Raw genomic sequence first — 17,169 nt, 5'->3', positions numbered from 1 at the left:
ATCCATAAAACTGCCGCAATCCCAACTATATAACGCTGACAAAAGGAAGTTCACGTTTCCGCATTTGTTTACTAACAGCCACTCATAGAGTTGCGGATGACATGATGTATGCCGAGAACAATCGTAAAACTATTCTGTGACGTATAGTAAATAAGATATTGAGAAATTACTCACAGAAAGCAATATTTTAAACCACACAGTACATATGTAGTAATGTTTTACAATGTTTTATAAGTTTGCTATTTCTGCATGTCTAAGAATCAAAGAACCCACTGATGAGGGCGATATTTGTCGCTGAAACTAGTTTAGAAGTAAATAAATAAATGATACAAGCGTTTTGCATTAAGGTGGACCTACAATCTCATATTGTTGAGACACCACATAATTTGTGATTTCTCTAGTGTATAATTATTTTACGTGACCTGACTTTTTTTGAAAGAATATACTTACGCCACTTTCGAAATAGTATGTTAACACATTACAGTAGCAGCCTAGGGCGTTTGAATGCGACCGCCCCCCCCCCCCCCCCCCCCCCCCACGGCGAGAAACAGGAAAACCAGCACCACCGGATGAAGGGAAGCATGAACACGCGCCCCACCCCACAGCGGGAAACAAACCTCTCTGCCCTGGCTGAACGTGTTAAATTAAGAGAGCCTATTGTCCAGAAAGTCAACCACCCTATTTGTACTTCTGATTTACATACCACAAAATGACTACGACTCTAAAAACAGAACTCATACAGAGGCTTATCAGAATCGTTTTTCCCACGCAGCATTCGTCAATGCTCCACTTTTCTTTTGATTCATCAGTCTTCCGAAAGGTTCGATGCCATCCGCGATGAATTTCTCTCGTGTGCCAACCTCTGCATCTCAGAGCAGCGGTTGTACTCTATGCCCACAATTATTTAGTGGATGTATTCCAATCTCTGTCTTCCCCGACTGTTATTACTCTCTACTGCACCCTCTAGAATCAATAATGTTATTTCCTGATGTCTTAACACACGTTCTATCATCATGTCCCTCCGTATTGTCAGCGTATTACATATATTCCCTTCTTCACTGATTCTGCGGAGAACTTCCTCATTCCTTACCAATCCTTCTAATTTTTAACATTACATCTCAAACGCTTCGAGTCTCTTGTGTTCGGTTTTCCTTAGCCCAAGTTTCACTACCATGCAACGCTGTGCTCCAAACGTACATTCACAGAAATTCCTTCCACAAATTAAAGCCTATGTTTCATACCAGTAGACTTCTCTTGGCCAGGAATTCTCTGCTTACCTGTGCTAGTCTGCTTTTAATGTCCTCCATGCTTCGTACGTACTGTGTTGTTTACTTCTAAGGTAGCAAAATTCCTTAATTTCAACTACTTCGTGGTCACAGGTTTGGCGTTACGTTTATTCCTAGTCTCACTTCTGCTATTACTCATTACTTTCGTGTCTCTTCGTTTAACTCTCAGTTCATATTCTGTTATCATTAGACAGTACAGTCCACTGAACAGATTGTGTAATTCTTCTTCACCTTCCCTGAGCAGAGAAATGCCATTACCGAATTTTATCACTGATAGCCTTTCACTTGAATTTTAATACCACTATTGAACCTATCTTTTATGCACTTCGTTCCTGGCGTTACATTGTAATTATTTCCCTTTGATTCTTGTACATATTGTATATTATCGATCTTTCCCTATAGTTTGCTTCAATTTTTGTCAGATTTTCGAGCGCCTTGAGCCATTTTACATTGTCCAACGCTTTATCCAGGTCCGCAGATCCTATAGATGTATCTTGATTTTTATTCAGCCTTGCTTCCATGTATATTTATCAAAGCAGTAAAGGAAACAAAAGAAAAATTCGGAGTAGGTATTAAAATCCATGGAGAAGAAATAAAAACTTTGAGGTTCGCCGATGACATTGTAATTCTGTTGGAGACAGCAAAGGACTTGGAAGAGCAGTTGATCGGAATGGCCAGTGTCTTGAATGGAGGATATAAGATGAACATCAACAAAAGCAAAACGAGGATAATGGAATGTAGTCGAATTAAGTCGGGTGATGCTGAGGGAATTAGATTAATAAATGAGACACTTAAAGTAGCAAAGGAGTTTTGCTATTTGGGGAGCAAAATAACTGATGATGGTCGAAGTAGAGAGGATATAAAATGTAGACTGGCAATGACAAGGAAAGCGTTTCTGAAGAAGAGAAATTTGTTAATATCGAGTATAGATTTAAGTATCAGGAAGTCGTTTCTGAAAGTATTTGTATGCCGTGTAGCCATGTATGGAAGTGAAACATGGACGATAAATAGTTTAGACAAGAAGAGAATAGAAGCTTTCGAAATGTGGTGCTACAGAAGAATGCTGAAGAGGAGGTATGAGGAGGTATTGAATTGGGTAGAAGAGGAGTTTGTGGCACAACTTGACAAGAAGAAGGGACCGGTTGGTAGGACATGTTTTGAGGCATCAAGGGATCACAAATTTAGCATTGGAGGGCAGCGTGGAGGGTAAAAATCGTAGAGGGAGACCAAGAGATGAATACACTAAGCAGATTCAGAAGGATGTAGGTTGCAGTAAGTACTGGGAGATGAAGAAGCTTGCACAGGACAGAGTAGCATGGAGAGCTGCATCAAACCAGTCTGAGGACTGAAGACCACAACAACAACAACAACAATAACAACAACAACTTGCTTCCATTATCAACTGCAACGTCAGGACTGCCTGTTTGATGCCATTACCTTTACCAAAGACAAAAAAAAAAAAAAACATCGTATAACACATCCCCAATTTTTTTTCACTTTTCTGTATATTAATCCTGTCAGGAACTTAGATGCATGAGCTAGCGGGCTTTCAAACAGTATAATGTGTGATGAGTGGCCCTCAACTACGTACCCTCCGACTCAGCGTTGCAATATTAAAAGTTTTGGCTGGTTTCGTTGTCTAGGGCTGGAATACGTAGTTGCCGCATTACAAGCCAAATACTGCTGAGTCTACAGTATACGATAAGAATACACACATGAATCGAAGGTTTCCATCACTCGGCAACTGCGAATTATGAAAGTAACATATAAATTTATAAATGAAAGATAGCAGTTAAATAAAATCTGCAGGTACTATCTTAACGACTTTAAATGTTGAGTACGATAGTAGAACTACTTTTGAGAATGCGGTATATTTCTGCAAAACACTTATTGGTATCGATGGTCCAGCAAATAAATAAAATATAATTTAAATAACAGGGAAACAATAGATTCCTACTGCACGTAGCTAGCTTTGAACAACAACATAGCTCGTGAGATATTCACTTCTAAACGCAGACTACGTCTTCACTGCAGAAGCCACGGAAATCACACAAGAGGACAGGTCGGCACCCCGAAATATTTCTGTTCTCCGCGACCACGCGCAAACTGCTCCACTGTCCAAGTCTTTCCGCCGACTGTGCGTCCGTCGCGCTGTACTGTCCGCGTCCAGCACTCACTCCCGTGTCCTGTGCCGCTCCCTTCCAAAACCGCCCCGTCCTCTCTCAAAACGATCGTCTTCCCCCACTTCCATACAGTCTCACCATTAACGAGCGCTATCATTGGCTAGAGCGCTCCCTCCATGTCTTCATACCAAAGCACAGTCACAAACATAATGAAAAATATTCGAATTACTGGATTTAGATTCAAATACTTGAAATTAAATAAATAAACCTACAGCTGGGCCATAAACACGCTCTAACATACATTATTAAATACATAAGCAAATTAAATAAGCATATATCAAAGGAATAGTAACAAAAGGTAGGCTTTCTAAAACACAGTAAATATCTAACCAATTTCTTCATGAATAGCATATATTGGATATAAACAAAAACATAGATGAATAAATATGTTTATAAGCATGCCGCTACCGTTTTTTCGTGTAACTGTGGAGTGCTTATGGCCTGACGCGATCGATAGTAATCGGTCACTTTGACCTCCAATAACTCATATACTATTGAAGTTACATGCCTGTAATTTGTACCAATTTAGGTTTACACTAATAGCTTTCTAAAGACACGTCGCTCGACGAAATCGGATGAAGCGTTTACATTTTGTTAATTCGTTGCTGGGGGTTACGTGTCTAATTTACAGTCAGATACTAAACTTTAAACTAATAAAGATATTGAAAATCTGATTACACCATCAGAATTATCGTGCAAATAATGGTAATGTACATGCTTCTTTTTGAAGTATCATGATTCATCTGGCTACCATTAGTTTCTATACGAACTGTGAAATGTCTGCCATTAAGGTTTCACAAAGTCCGCCATCTTTGACACTCCCGACGTATCTCCTTCATTGTCACAAAGCCCTGTCCTCGTCACACCGGAATTCCCAGCCACGCGGCTGGAGCATGCACTGGGGCTACCCCTCTCGTCCGGCTAACATTTTGCACCACGTGTTTGCTGCCGGACCCCGGCTTTGACAAGCGTCCTGTGCGACCAAGCCAACTTAAAATATTTACATGGGCGCCACAATTCGCCCGTTACCTCACAAGCTGTCAGGCTAATTGTGCGATAATTCTTATACTTGTCGGCTCTTGCAGTCTTGAAAATTCCGGAACTCTGGCGGTATATCACCAGACTCATACATTCTACACACCGACGAGAGTAATTGTTTTGTTGCCACTCCCCCCAATGATTTTAGAAATTCTGTGGAATGTTATCTCTTCTGTCTCATTTGCTCTCAAGTTGTCCAAAACTCTTTTAAATTCTAATTCGAATACTGGATCCCCTATCTCTCCTTCACATATCACATCTTCAGATGATTCCTCCCCCTCACAGATGCCCTCAGCGTATTCTTTCTACCAATACTCTCTCTCCTTCGCATTTAACAGTGGACGTCCCATTGCACCACTTTTGTCTTTAATTTCACCGAATTTTGTTTTGACTTTTCTATATGCTGAGTCAGTCATCCCGACAATCACTACATTTTCGTTTTCTTTACATTTTTCATGTAGCCATTTCGCCTTAGCTTCTCTGCACTTCCTGTTTATTTTCTTCCTAACTGACTTATATTGCTGTACTCCTAAGCTACTCTGAACATTTTTGTATTTTCTTCATTCGTCAATCAGCTGAGGTATTTCTTCTGTTACCCATGGTTTCTTCGCAGTTACGTTCCTCGTACCTACGTTTTCCTATCCAATTTCTGTGATTGCCCTTTTCAGAGATGTCCATTCCTCTTCAAGCGAATTGCCGAACTGCTTCCTAAGCTGTTCATAATCGCAGTATCTATAGCCTCAGAGAACTTCTGCGTGTCTCTGCATTCCTTAGCACTTCCGTATCCCACTTTTTTGCACGTTGGTTCTACCTGAATAGTTCCTTAAACTTCAGCCTACTCTTCATCATTACCAAATTATGATCTGAGTCTATATCTGCCCCTGGGTACGCTTTAGAAACCAATATCTGATTCCGGGACCTCTGCCTGACCAAAATATAACCTAACAGAAATCTTTCCGTATCTTCCGGCCGTTTCTAAGTATATCTTCTCCTTTTGTGGTTCTTGAACAGAGTATTGACTATAACTAGCTGAAAGTTTTGCAAACCTTAATTAGTCTTCTTGCTCTCTCATTCCTAGTACCAAGCCCGTAATCTCGCGTAACTCTTTTTTCTACTCCTTCCCCAAAAATCACTGTTCAGTCCCACATGACTATTAGATTTTCATCTCCGTTTACCTACTGAATTAGCCGTTCAGTATCCTCATATAGCCTCTGTATCTGTTCTTCTTAATCTTGCGACTTCGGTATGTATATATGAACTATTGTTTTCAGTGTTGGTTTTCTGCCAATTCTTATGAGAACAAGCCTACCACTGATCTGCGCACACCCAAAAACCGACAGTTTATAATAGCTACAATTATTAATCTGACGTAAATACTGATGTAACATTGCTCAGTACATTGTCTTCAGTCTCCAGTAGAAGTATCTTCCGTTGTACCCCAGACAACCTGTATAAAACACCTGTGTATTTGTGTGTGTGTGTGTGTGTGTGTGTGTGTGTGTGTGTGTGTGTGTGGATGTGAAGGAAGGGGAATTTAATGAGTTGGCAAAAGCTTGGAGTGCTGGGAGGGTAAGCAGATGATGGAAGCAAAACGTTGGGCGTTCGAGGATTAGAAAGTGCCGATAGTTACTGAATTAGGCGGATATTCACATATCTATAGAGTAAGCTTTACCGATGTGGAGAATGGGAGGAAAGCAAGAGATTGCAACACACTATAAGAAAGTACCTAGCATGGTACTGGTGGTGTTGCAGTCATCGTGCGTATTCGGCAGCATCGATTAAGGGGCGTTGCGCCAATGCATATACGGGCACTAATTTACCTTGTACATTAAAATTGAAAAGTTTACCTCCAAAGTTGGGGCTGAGGTCGATAAACGTTGCAATGGGTCCAGCAGTCTCTGCTCCGGAAGCTGAGAGCGCTACTGTCAGACAAATGGCGGCCACAACGGAGTTGCAGCCGGAGAAGGCCAGACCCAGCATAAATAGCCCTTGGACAATGTTTGCTGGAAATAAAAGTCGTTATTATAATCTGGAACAGAAGCAGGCTACTACTGAGAAACATTTTCTTGCATACTCGGTATAACAGTACTTTGCGGGCAGGTGTGTCAATTAGCATGACATTAATTAAAATCGGGGATAAATAGACTTTATTTTGGAAGAATTAAAAAGGGGAAAGTAATACGAAACTTTAATAACTGCACAGTATTACTAAGAAGCAATTTAATAAAGAGTAATAAAAAGCAAAGTAGCAAAGACCAAGCGGGACAGAAAGATATAGGGGCGTGTTTGTTTTTTAATACATATAAAGGAACATGTAACACATTATTGAGCTCACTACCTTTAGTTATCGCGATCGGGCTAGTCGATGAAAAAGTGGTACGCGACTGCGAAATTCGTTAAGGAGATTATTTAAAGGCTCTTCAAGCACGTTTAAAATACACTCCCGGAAATGGAAAAAAGAACACATTGACACCGGTGTGTCAGACCCACCATACTTGCTCCGGACACTGCGAGAGGGCTGTACAAGCAATGATCACACGCACGGCACAGCGGACACACCAGGAACCGCGGCGTTGGCCGTCGAATGGCGCTAGCTGCGCAGCATTTGTGCACCGCCGCCGTCAGTGTCAGCCAGTTTGCCGTGGCATACGGAGCTCCATCGCAGTCGTTAACACTGGTAGCATGCCGCGACAGCGTGGACGTGAACCGTATGTGCAGTTGACGGACTTTGAGCGAGGGCGTATAGTGGGCATGCGGGAGGCCAGGTGGACGTACCGCCGAATTGCTCAACACGTGGGGCGTGAGGTCTCCACAGTACATCGATGTTGTCGCCAGTGGTCGGCGGAAGGTGCACGTGCCCGTCGACCTGGGACCGGACCGCAGCGACGCACGGATGCACGCCAAGACCGTAGGATCCTACACAGTGCCGTAGGGGACCGCACCGCCACTTCCCAGCAAATTAGGGACACTGTTGCTCCTGGGGTATCGGCGAGGACCATTCGCAACCGTCTCCATGAAGCTGGGCTACGGTCCCGCACACCGTTAGGCCGTCTTCCGCTCACGCCCCAACATCGTGCAGCCCGCCTCCAGTGGTGTCGCGACAGGCGTGAATGGAGGGACGAATGGAGACGTGTCGTCTTCAGCGATGAGAGTCACTTCTGCCTTGGTGCCAATGATGGTCGTATGCGTGTTTGGCGCCGTGCAGGTGAGCGCCACAATCAGGACTGCATACGACCGAGGCACACAGGGCCAACACCCGGCATCATGGTGTGGGGAGCGATCTCCTACACTGGCCGTACACCACTGGTGATCGTCGAGGGGACACTGAATAGTGCACGGTACATCCAAACCGTCATCGAACCCATCGTTCTACCATTCCTAGACCGGCAAGGGAACTTGCTGTTTCAACAGGACAATGCACGTCCGCATGTATCCCGTGCCACCCAACGTGCTCTAGAAGGTGTAAGTCAACTACCCTGGCCAGCAAGATCTCCGGATCTGTCCCCCATTGAGCATGTTTGGGACTGGATGAAGCGTCGTCTCACGCGGTCTGCACGTCCAGCACGAACGCTGGTCCAACTGAGGCGCCAGGTGGAAATGGCATGGCAAGCCGTTCCACAGGACTACATCCAGCATCTCTACGATCGTCTCCATGGGAGAATAGCAGCCTGCATTGCTGCGAAAGGTGGATATACACTGTACTAGTGCCGACATTGTGCATGCTCTGTTGCCAGTGTCTATGTGCCTATGGTTCTGTCAGTGTGATCATGTGATGTATCTGACCCCAGGAATGTGTCAATAAAGTTTCCCCTTCCTGGGACAATGAATTCACGGTGTTCTTATTTCAATTTCCAGGAGTGTACATTACGTGTGACGAAGTGATCAGAGACGTTTATTATCGGGTGAAGTGAAAATGATTCCGACAACATAATTCGAACTTTGTGTTAGCTGAGAAATATACTCTTGGGAAACTATTATGGTTGTGGAACCCACGAAAGTTGTACGGAACGGAAAGCTATAGTTTACGTAATGTTGCATTTTATAAAATTGTGAAACGCGTGTGCGCGGAACATTAAGAGAATCTTATCCTTGGACGGTTGCGGGGGTAACTGATACAAAGAACGCGCCAGCATAAAAATAGTTCGCTTATTAACTACCAGATATTAATTAACGGGGACCTAAAATACTAAAAACAGTACATACACCGTTAAATTGAACCCTGCGTGTGAAAGACAATCACATCGAACATTTCGAGAGCGAAGAATAGACATTTAAGTGCCGAATTGAGAGCCTGGGTCGTGTCGATATTTGGACATTATATGATACGCGTTATTCAGAACACGATATCGAGCATTCTAATACTGAAAAGAAAGACAGGATCATCACCTCCAATCCCGATTCATATTTCATATTTAGTTAGTGAAAAGAAAAGTGTTAATAAACAAACTACATTTCAATTTTATCCACGATTTTGGCTTCATTACGTAGTCTTGACTACATGATAAACAATATCTGTGGAAGTTGTATACAACGTATCGTCATAATATTTAGCCAACTAATATTGTGGGACACCAAAAATGTAAATGCATGAAATTGTTCTTACAGCGGATGAATAATGTGTGAGTGCGACGAACTATATTGAGAAACTGAACATACATTACGTACTTGTATGTTTATCTGCGAAAATGGTCCTTGTCGGTACTTCAGCATAGAGTTCGAATAGAATCGCTGGAACATTGCAAACCATTCAGATTAACCGAACATCTAAATACGCATAATGCTGGTATCACCAGGATGTGTTCTTTCTCCTCCCCCCCGTGGCAGTAATTGAATTAAGAGTCAGCCGGGAATAACATTTAAATCAATTGACGACCATTGAGCTAGCGCTACGAATTTTCAAACGTCCACTGCCATGTATGAATGCAAGTGACACCACAAGTGCTAACGTCGATCGAGGGGTGTCGTCGTGATCGTATTGAATGACATTGAGCGGTCACACCAGACTCGGTGGTGCTACCTATTATATGTGGCCAGGCTGATATAATAGCAATACTGAGACGGTAGGTGATAGGAAAGTTTGTTACATGACGTGAGGTTTCCCTTGTTATGAAGGGCATTTATTTTTCCAAATTTTATGTTTACTGGAACTCTGGAGATAGTTAAAGTCAACTCGCTGCCTTAAGGCCAAGATCTCAAACAAAATGGTCGAAAATTCGATTTCTTATTGCATTTTTTGCATGTCTAGAACGCTGGGACGAAAAGGTTTGTATCCGTACTTTAGAGAAGTTTCTACAGCCCATTGTTCGAAGCAATGTCACGGCAACCCGCGGAACGCTCTCAGCTGCAGGCGCCCAGCACAGCTAAAGTACTTTTCGTGACGTGACGTACGTTGACAAAATGATTTATATTGCAGTATGCATTCAAACATATTCTCCGAAAAAGCTGACAAACAACGTGTGCAGGCTGCCGAACGCAGCATATCCAGCTCAGCCAGATCGGCTTTTCTCTCCAAGAAGAACGAGGGAATTGCTCTCCAGGAACAATACGAGTGAGAGGAAGGGTTGATAGACGGTCCTAGAATTGCAGACTAAACGTAAATAACGAAAACATTCTTTGGTCATATTTTGGTCAAAATTAATCAAAACATAATTTTTGATCTGCCGTATTGGATTAACCATTTTTGATTTTGAACCTAACTTCAGATTCCCAATACTAAAATACCAATAGTCGTTATTTTGGTTTTATTTGTTAGGCAACCAGTTTCGGAGTTACGTTATGCCATCTTCAGGCCTGAATATATCGAGTGGTTTCTAACACGAGGGTTACTTGATACATGCAGGCCTGAAGATGGCATAATGTAATGGCGAAACTGGTTGCCAAACAAATAAAAGCAAAATAATAGCTGTTGGTATTTTATTACTGGAAATCGACAAGCCGAAGTCCCGCACTTCGGACATGGGATGGAGTAACATTTATTTAACTTCAGATTTGTGTTCAGTGACATCAAAAATATATAAGATATAGTTTCACGCAAATTGAACTTATAATACATATAAAAGTTTTTACTGGAGAAACGATTTTTCAAAACTGCGTGCAGCGTAAAATAAAAACGATTCGTCTATTAACTTCAACCTTTCAGCCCCGAAAAGCAAACAGTTTCCTTGGGAGCTTATACCTATAATATTTGAAATTCGTTAATACTCGTATTAACTATTTTTTGTGAAGGCATAAAGAGTGAAAAAAGCCCAAAAATCGAACTCGAAGATTGAGTTAGCACCGTATCGTTAAATTTAAGGTTGTTTCATTGTTGTTAGGTATAAGCTCCCATAAATTTAGTGAAGTATAGACTGACGTTATCCATTTTTGATTTCAGATAAGTTCTGAGAGGCTGCACTGCAAGCAGTCTGCTTACTTCAGAACTGGCAGGCCCTTGATCAAACCATAATTAAGGGTGCCATTTTTGTATTGTAAATCTAAAATAAAGTGCAAAGTATGATCAGTTATAATCTCCAAATAGATTCTTAGTATGTCTTTTCACTGTCTCGAAAAAAATTCCAAACTTAGTCTATTTTTGGCTCATTATGAGAGGGAACCTGGCCTTAAGCAGCGCTGCATAGTAAGACAGCAGGTAGTGGGAAAGTGGTTCCCAGCGAGGCAGATGTAACAAGTGGACCATATGAAGCTATGGTGAATCACGAGAGTTGGTACAGGAAAGCAAACCCTGAGGACAGAAATTACTCAGCAGTAAGCACTTATGGGAACCACTATTGTTCTGGCGTGAAAAACTGATTTTACTTTATTAAAAATTAATGATTAAAATCCTCTCTTGTCAAAATTGGTACTAGGAGAAGCCTACAGTTAATCAGAGCTTGAATACAATAATAACGCTGTGCAGTAAACAAGTAAATTCAATAAACAAATGAATATAGTAAATTTGCCGAAGACGTGCGAAGGGCTACGAAGTGTTGCGATGTAAGCACGAGATTTCTGGTCCGTACCAAACTCGCCAGTCAGTGATGTGATGCACGCGGATCCTATTCATATGTGACAGTTGACGATGCGATGTATACGGAACATTTTTTTATGGTAGACTTTACTATGCTCTTGGATTCTATTAACCTTTCTGAGGGGAATAGTTTCATATTACTAAAATGTTACTAATTTTTTCAGGGGTTGCAAATAAACTCATCGTAATGGCACCCCAGGACTTATTTCATATACATTAGCTACCAGCATCTTTACTTAGAATCACAGTCGCCTGCCTGCGTCTTCTGAAGGATCCAATGCGCTGCAAGGGACATCTTCGAGAGTTTTGCAGAGAACAGCTATGATGAAATCCTAAGTGCCGATTCACTAAGATAACCCATGAAAGGGTCATCTTAAGTAGCGTAGTCTCCGATGGGAAGGCTTGAATAGTATACCGTACGTCACCTATACCATTTTTATGGGACTGTGGCTGAACTGAGAAAGTTGTATGAAGGTTTGGAACCGTGAGAGGGATTTGCAGCGATATGGCCTGTACTACGTACTTGAAGTTTGAGCACAGGGTGCTCTTTCCTTGCAGCGATATGGCCTGTACTACGTACTTGAAGTTTGAGCACAGGGTGCTCTTTCCGTCAGGGCACTGTCATCTGCAGAGATAATTAAGTGTTCCAACGGTATATGAAGCTTCCAGATGGGAGTGAGTGGATACTATTGTACCGATTAAAGTAACACAAGTCTGGTAAAGTCTACTTCATTCTGAAATTTTTCCTTCTCAGATCTATGTTGCTCACATGCTACTCGTACTTAAATCTGAATCTCTGTCTTGGTCAAACCACGTAAGACTATCAATCGCGTGCTCGTGAGCATAACCAAGATCTTCCTCATTCAGTCAACGAGGCGCAGCAGACGTGTACTAACGTAAGTTTATAGCAAGGCTGAATTGTCTCAAACTGTGCACTCCATGTACCGTTTGCACTATTGCATGCCACACACGTACACGCACCACCAAATAACTAGGTTTTTACCACTCAATTAAACTTTTTAACTTCACGTCCAATTCCGTGCACCTATGAACAACCCAGGCTTCAATGACACTGGCTCGGGGAATCCCAACATTCACTCTTTTCGCGCCAACCTCAACCAGTTGCGAGCTAAAGCAACAAACCTGACGCTAACTACAAACTGCCGATAAATACAACGATATGTTGCATACACTACGGCTATTTTCGATGGTTAATCCATATTCCAGCACTTGTGAGGTGGGACGTGGGTACCAGCTCGGTATTTACTTAGTTATATGTATGAAACCGCCTAAAATTCTCGTCCAAGCTGACAACCTCACCCAGTTTAGGCTCGCCTGCCCGAATCTCGTAAAGAAAGAGTTAACGAACTCGGCTTTCAGGGCAAATCTTCGCAGGCTCTTTCCAAAAGTAGTAATGAGTTTTCTGAAATAAGCCATATTTTATTACAACCAGTTTCGGTATTTTACCGTATTCTCGCTATGAAAACGCTAATATTATTCGGCTGTCACTTCAATTAATGACACGGAAAACATTAATACATATGAAATCTTCACAATTACGCACAAGCAAAAGGCAATAAGTATTTTACGAGAGAGTAGGATGTGACTCATTAGTTTAGCAGATAACAACTATCTTCTGTTCTATTGGTCACACCCTCTTCTGTGTTAAAACATTTGTCGCCTTTCTATATGTACGTAGCTACGAATAATGTATACGTTGGTCAGAAAATGTCTGACACGCTTGTAGGGATGTTATAGGGCAGGATGTACCGAGACATAAATATTAAGAAAAAACTTGGATACGTTGCGCCGTTTATTTAACATTGAAATTATTCAATCAGGGCATTGTGCGCTCGCATTGAAGCGTCCTGGCAGGGGCGGTGCTGGCCAACGACTGCTTTATTTAGTTAGATGATACTTGAATTTTCTCACGCGACGAGCTGACTGGCTAACTTCAATGCTAAATAACTCGGAAACGGCGAACGTATTGAATTTTTTCTTAACATTTATGCGTCAGTACAACCTGCCTTGCAACATCCCAACAAGGGGTTCAGACATTTTCTGACCACCCTGTATATCTAATATCTCTTTCCGTGTCAATAAGAGACATGACACATGAGTAACATTAATCTTTTCACACGGAGAAGCTAGTACAATAACGAATACGGAAACAGGTCGTAATAAAAGATTGTTAATACAGCTCTGGGTGATGCATTAAAAAAAGAATATTGCACTTTCCTGAGTTAATCGTCTTGATACCGGTCTAATGGAATTTTCTCCTATGCGAACCTCTTCATCTCAGATTAGTATCAAACGAGTAATCACAAATCTGGTTACTCAATCCTTTCTTTTTTCTCTTCTTCCTCAACAACAACAAAATACTAACTACCTTTTCATCAGTCCCACAAAAAACACAACCAAACTCCCTTCGGTATTACCTCACTTCTCACGACGCTACTCATCCACCCATCTATAACGTCATCTGGGAATATACACCCTTTCCACCAATTCAGTACCTGTACACAGCCACCACCATATTCACCAACAAATTTCATAGATTTCTGTGCCCACACTTAATATTTTCCAATGTCTTAAAACACTTTTTTCCTTTAAAAAAAAATCATACAGCTTGAAGAGTACTGAAATGACAGCAACGAAAAAAATAGATACTGGTACACTACAAGCCGGGCATCTTACTAGCAGCATTAGTGCTGATCAGTTACACATTAATGCACCACTATTGTCGTGTAATGCATTTGGGATCGGAGTCGCATCATTTCAATGGTAATAGAAGAAATCGCGCATTCAGAAATCAGACGATCAGAGTGCTCATGAGCAGATGGTCACTAATGCCGAAAGTACATGATGCGTCAAAGGAGAGAAGTAGGTTAACGTTCCGTCCAAGATGACATCGCGAGAGACAAAGCCGGAGCTAGGGGTTCGACTATGCCGGAGTAGATAATCGGTCTTAATCTTTTTGATGTACGTATCGCGGCATTCGCCTTATCCAATTAGGAATTTAGTGAAAATGTAAATCGCGTGAGTCCTGTGCCTTAATCACTACAATTTCTTCTTCCTTCTCTTCTGCATCCGTCCAACATTGGTGCACAGTTGGAATATTATTACCGGATTTGGTATGGTTAATATAAACGGTGTTCTGATGCCCTTCCTATCAAAACCACATTACCCCCTTACCCACCCACCCACCCCCCTTTCCCCGGGAGGAAATACTTGTAGCCCAACTACCATAGTGTAGTGTTTTTCATGTGTAAGTGAGATAACGTTTTCTAAATGTTTGCGAATCGTATAAATCGTGCTGAACTTGGGTAACTATTTTCCTAGTGGGTTGTGGGAAACCGCCTAAACAGTCACATCCAGGCTGGCGAGCACACCAACCTTCATTGTTAACCCGCCGATCTGAGGTCACCATGTGGGGTTGCGGGTTAATAATAATAATAATAATAATAATAATAATAATAATAATACTCATCCTCAGTCATTAGTAACAGGAGGAAATATTAGAATATTGTTCGCCGTGTTTTACTAGAGCCTGGAAACTATTTCTGTGGTCAGCCAGAAAGCGATGTAGAACATACTGATCATAGTTCCCAGTCTGCAAGTCCACATCCTTGTCCAGCCCACTGAAAGAAATGTTTCTATTCTCTATTTGCTCAGCGGGATCAGGGCTACAGTCACAAATGAAGACTTTGAATTCTAATTCATAGATATATTTTGTAAAGTTTTCACATGCACAACCTTGTAGTAATCGTTATGTTAATGCTAATAATAATTCTCTGTATCATAACAGCACAATGAGCAGCTCAGAGGTGACCTCTACGGTAAGTTTCCATTAAATTGTATTTCACCCTGACTTCGGATAATCAAAATAATTGCTCGCCACAGAAGTCGAAAATAACTGTCACCACTTGCGATGCGAATTTGTTAACGTTACGGGCGGCACACTAACAGTTACTTCTGTGAAATCTAACCGATCCACCTCCTTTAGTATCTGACCCGCTTCCAACCGTCCTATGGCCCTCCATGCCATAACTTCGGGAAGTCACGTCGTTGTTGCATTGCACTACCTGCTCACTACACTATCTGAACCCAACTGCTTGTGTAATTCGTATGGTAAACACAAGCCAACACCAAACCGCTCTGCAGCAACTTTCCGTTATTGCCACTATCTCGGTGACCGTAATGTTGCTGCCTTCACTCCGTAGAACTGACAGAAAGACGTCGAATCATTTTAGTTCATTCTGCCGATGACAATACTTCAGAACCTAGATATCTCAACTGATCCCCTAATTGTTTTGACCAGTGTAGTAAAAAGATGAATTATTTCTCAACAAATACTCATATAAACAATGAATTCCTAAAAAAAGCCTTAATATGTTTACGTGTATGCCACGTGGGCTGGTGAAGGCGAGGAGCATGAGTCGGCTGCCCGCATCTCGTGGTCGTGCGGTAGCGTTCTCGCTTCCCACGCCCGGGTTCCCGGGTTCGATTCCCGGCGGGGTCAGGGATTTTCTCTGCCTCGTGATGGCTGGGTGTTGTGTGCTGTCCTTAGGTTAGTTAGGTTTAAGTAGTTCTAAGTTCTAGGGGACTTATGACCACAGCAGTTGAGTCCCATAGTGCTCAGAGCCATTTTTTTTTGAGTCGGCTCTGCGACTTGATGCCCTTTAGACCTTCTTTTTTGATCGCAGAAGTATGCGGCACGGGCATAATAGGGCAAAATTAACGGTTCATTGTCCGCTCCAATAGCTGAACGGTCAGCGCGTTGGAATGCCACCCACGGGGGCCGGGTTCGGTTCTCGGCTGGGGAGGGAGATTTTCTCACCTCAGGGACTGGGCGTTCTGCTGTCCTCATCATCATTTCATCCCAACTGTCGACGTGCAAGTCGCCCAATATGGCGTCGCACTCAATAAGACTTTCACTTCGCGGCCGAACTTCCCGACTGGGAACTCCCGGGCGCTGACACCATACGCTCATTTCCAACGGTTGGTGTCCTGGTCACGTAGTTTATCTGCAGCTTTTTCAACAGTCAATTGGGCAAGTCTCCTCCGAGTCATGTCTGAAAGGATGGTGCTGCAATAGTATGGCGGTTTCATTGATCCCAGATACATTTATACGGGTACTGAAAGGACGCCGTTCCTTTACGTTAAGTTTGATTGCTTTGTGTTACACCTTATGTCTGCTACTAATTTTTTAGGTAACGTCGTTGTTGTAGTTGGCGGTCGTCTTCTGTACGCACGCTCATTTGGGCGAAATTGTGCATTGCGAGCATTTGTTTCATCGTTGCTCTTACTGCGATCTATTCATTTTGCTATTTTGCCGAGAGTTCGTATTTACTTGCAGAAAGAATCTTGTAGTGAGGCGAGGTGCTATTTCGTGTGCAGCAACCACGACTGGAGTTTTGTGGAAAAACTTAGACAGCAAACGCCACTAATAACGACAGATTTTGTGTCGCGGGTCATCTGCACCATCTATGGACACGGAACAAGGTTAGTATTGTCCGAGTTGTTCCAGCACTGTTGTGTGGTATTTCTGTTGTTCTGTTTGTCTTGCTTGATGTACAGATAGTTGTGGTTTGTTCCTTCTCCCTCTCTGTGCTGATTATTATAAAAGGATGTTATACATTGCTGCTTTACACCC

The 17,169-nt window shown here is 42.3% G+C and overlaps 1 protein-coding gene across 1 annotated transcript in view; it reads right to left on the bottom strand.

Annotated features, from left to right (window-relative positions):
• Window positions 1-17,169, bottom strand: part of LOC126234927 (sialin-like) — a 191,376-nt gene that overhangs the window by 43,011 nt on the left and 131,196 nt on the right. Inside the window, exon 8 of the mRNA XM_049943667.1 lies at window positions 6,355-6,510. Within this exon, the coding sequence (XP_049799624.1) occupies window positions 6,355-6,510 (156 nt within the window). The remainder of the gene's footprint in view (window positions 1-6,354; window positions 6,511-17,169) is intronic.

This window comes from Schistocerca nitens, chromosome 2 (assembly GCF_023898315.1).
Source record: "Schistocerca nitens isolate TAMUIC-IGC-003100 chromosome 2, iqSchNite1.1, whole genome shotgun sequence".
Taxonomy (NCBI): Eukaryota; Metazoa; Arthropoda; class Insecta; order Orthoptera; family Acrididae; genus Schistocerca; species Schistocerca nitens.
The sequence above is the reverse complement of the archived record's forward strand: the minus strand, read 5'-3'. Positions and strand labels throughout refer to the sequence as shown.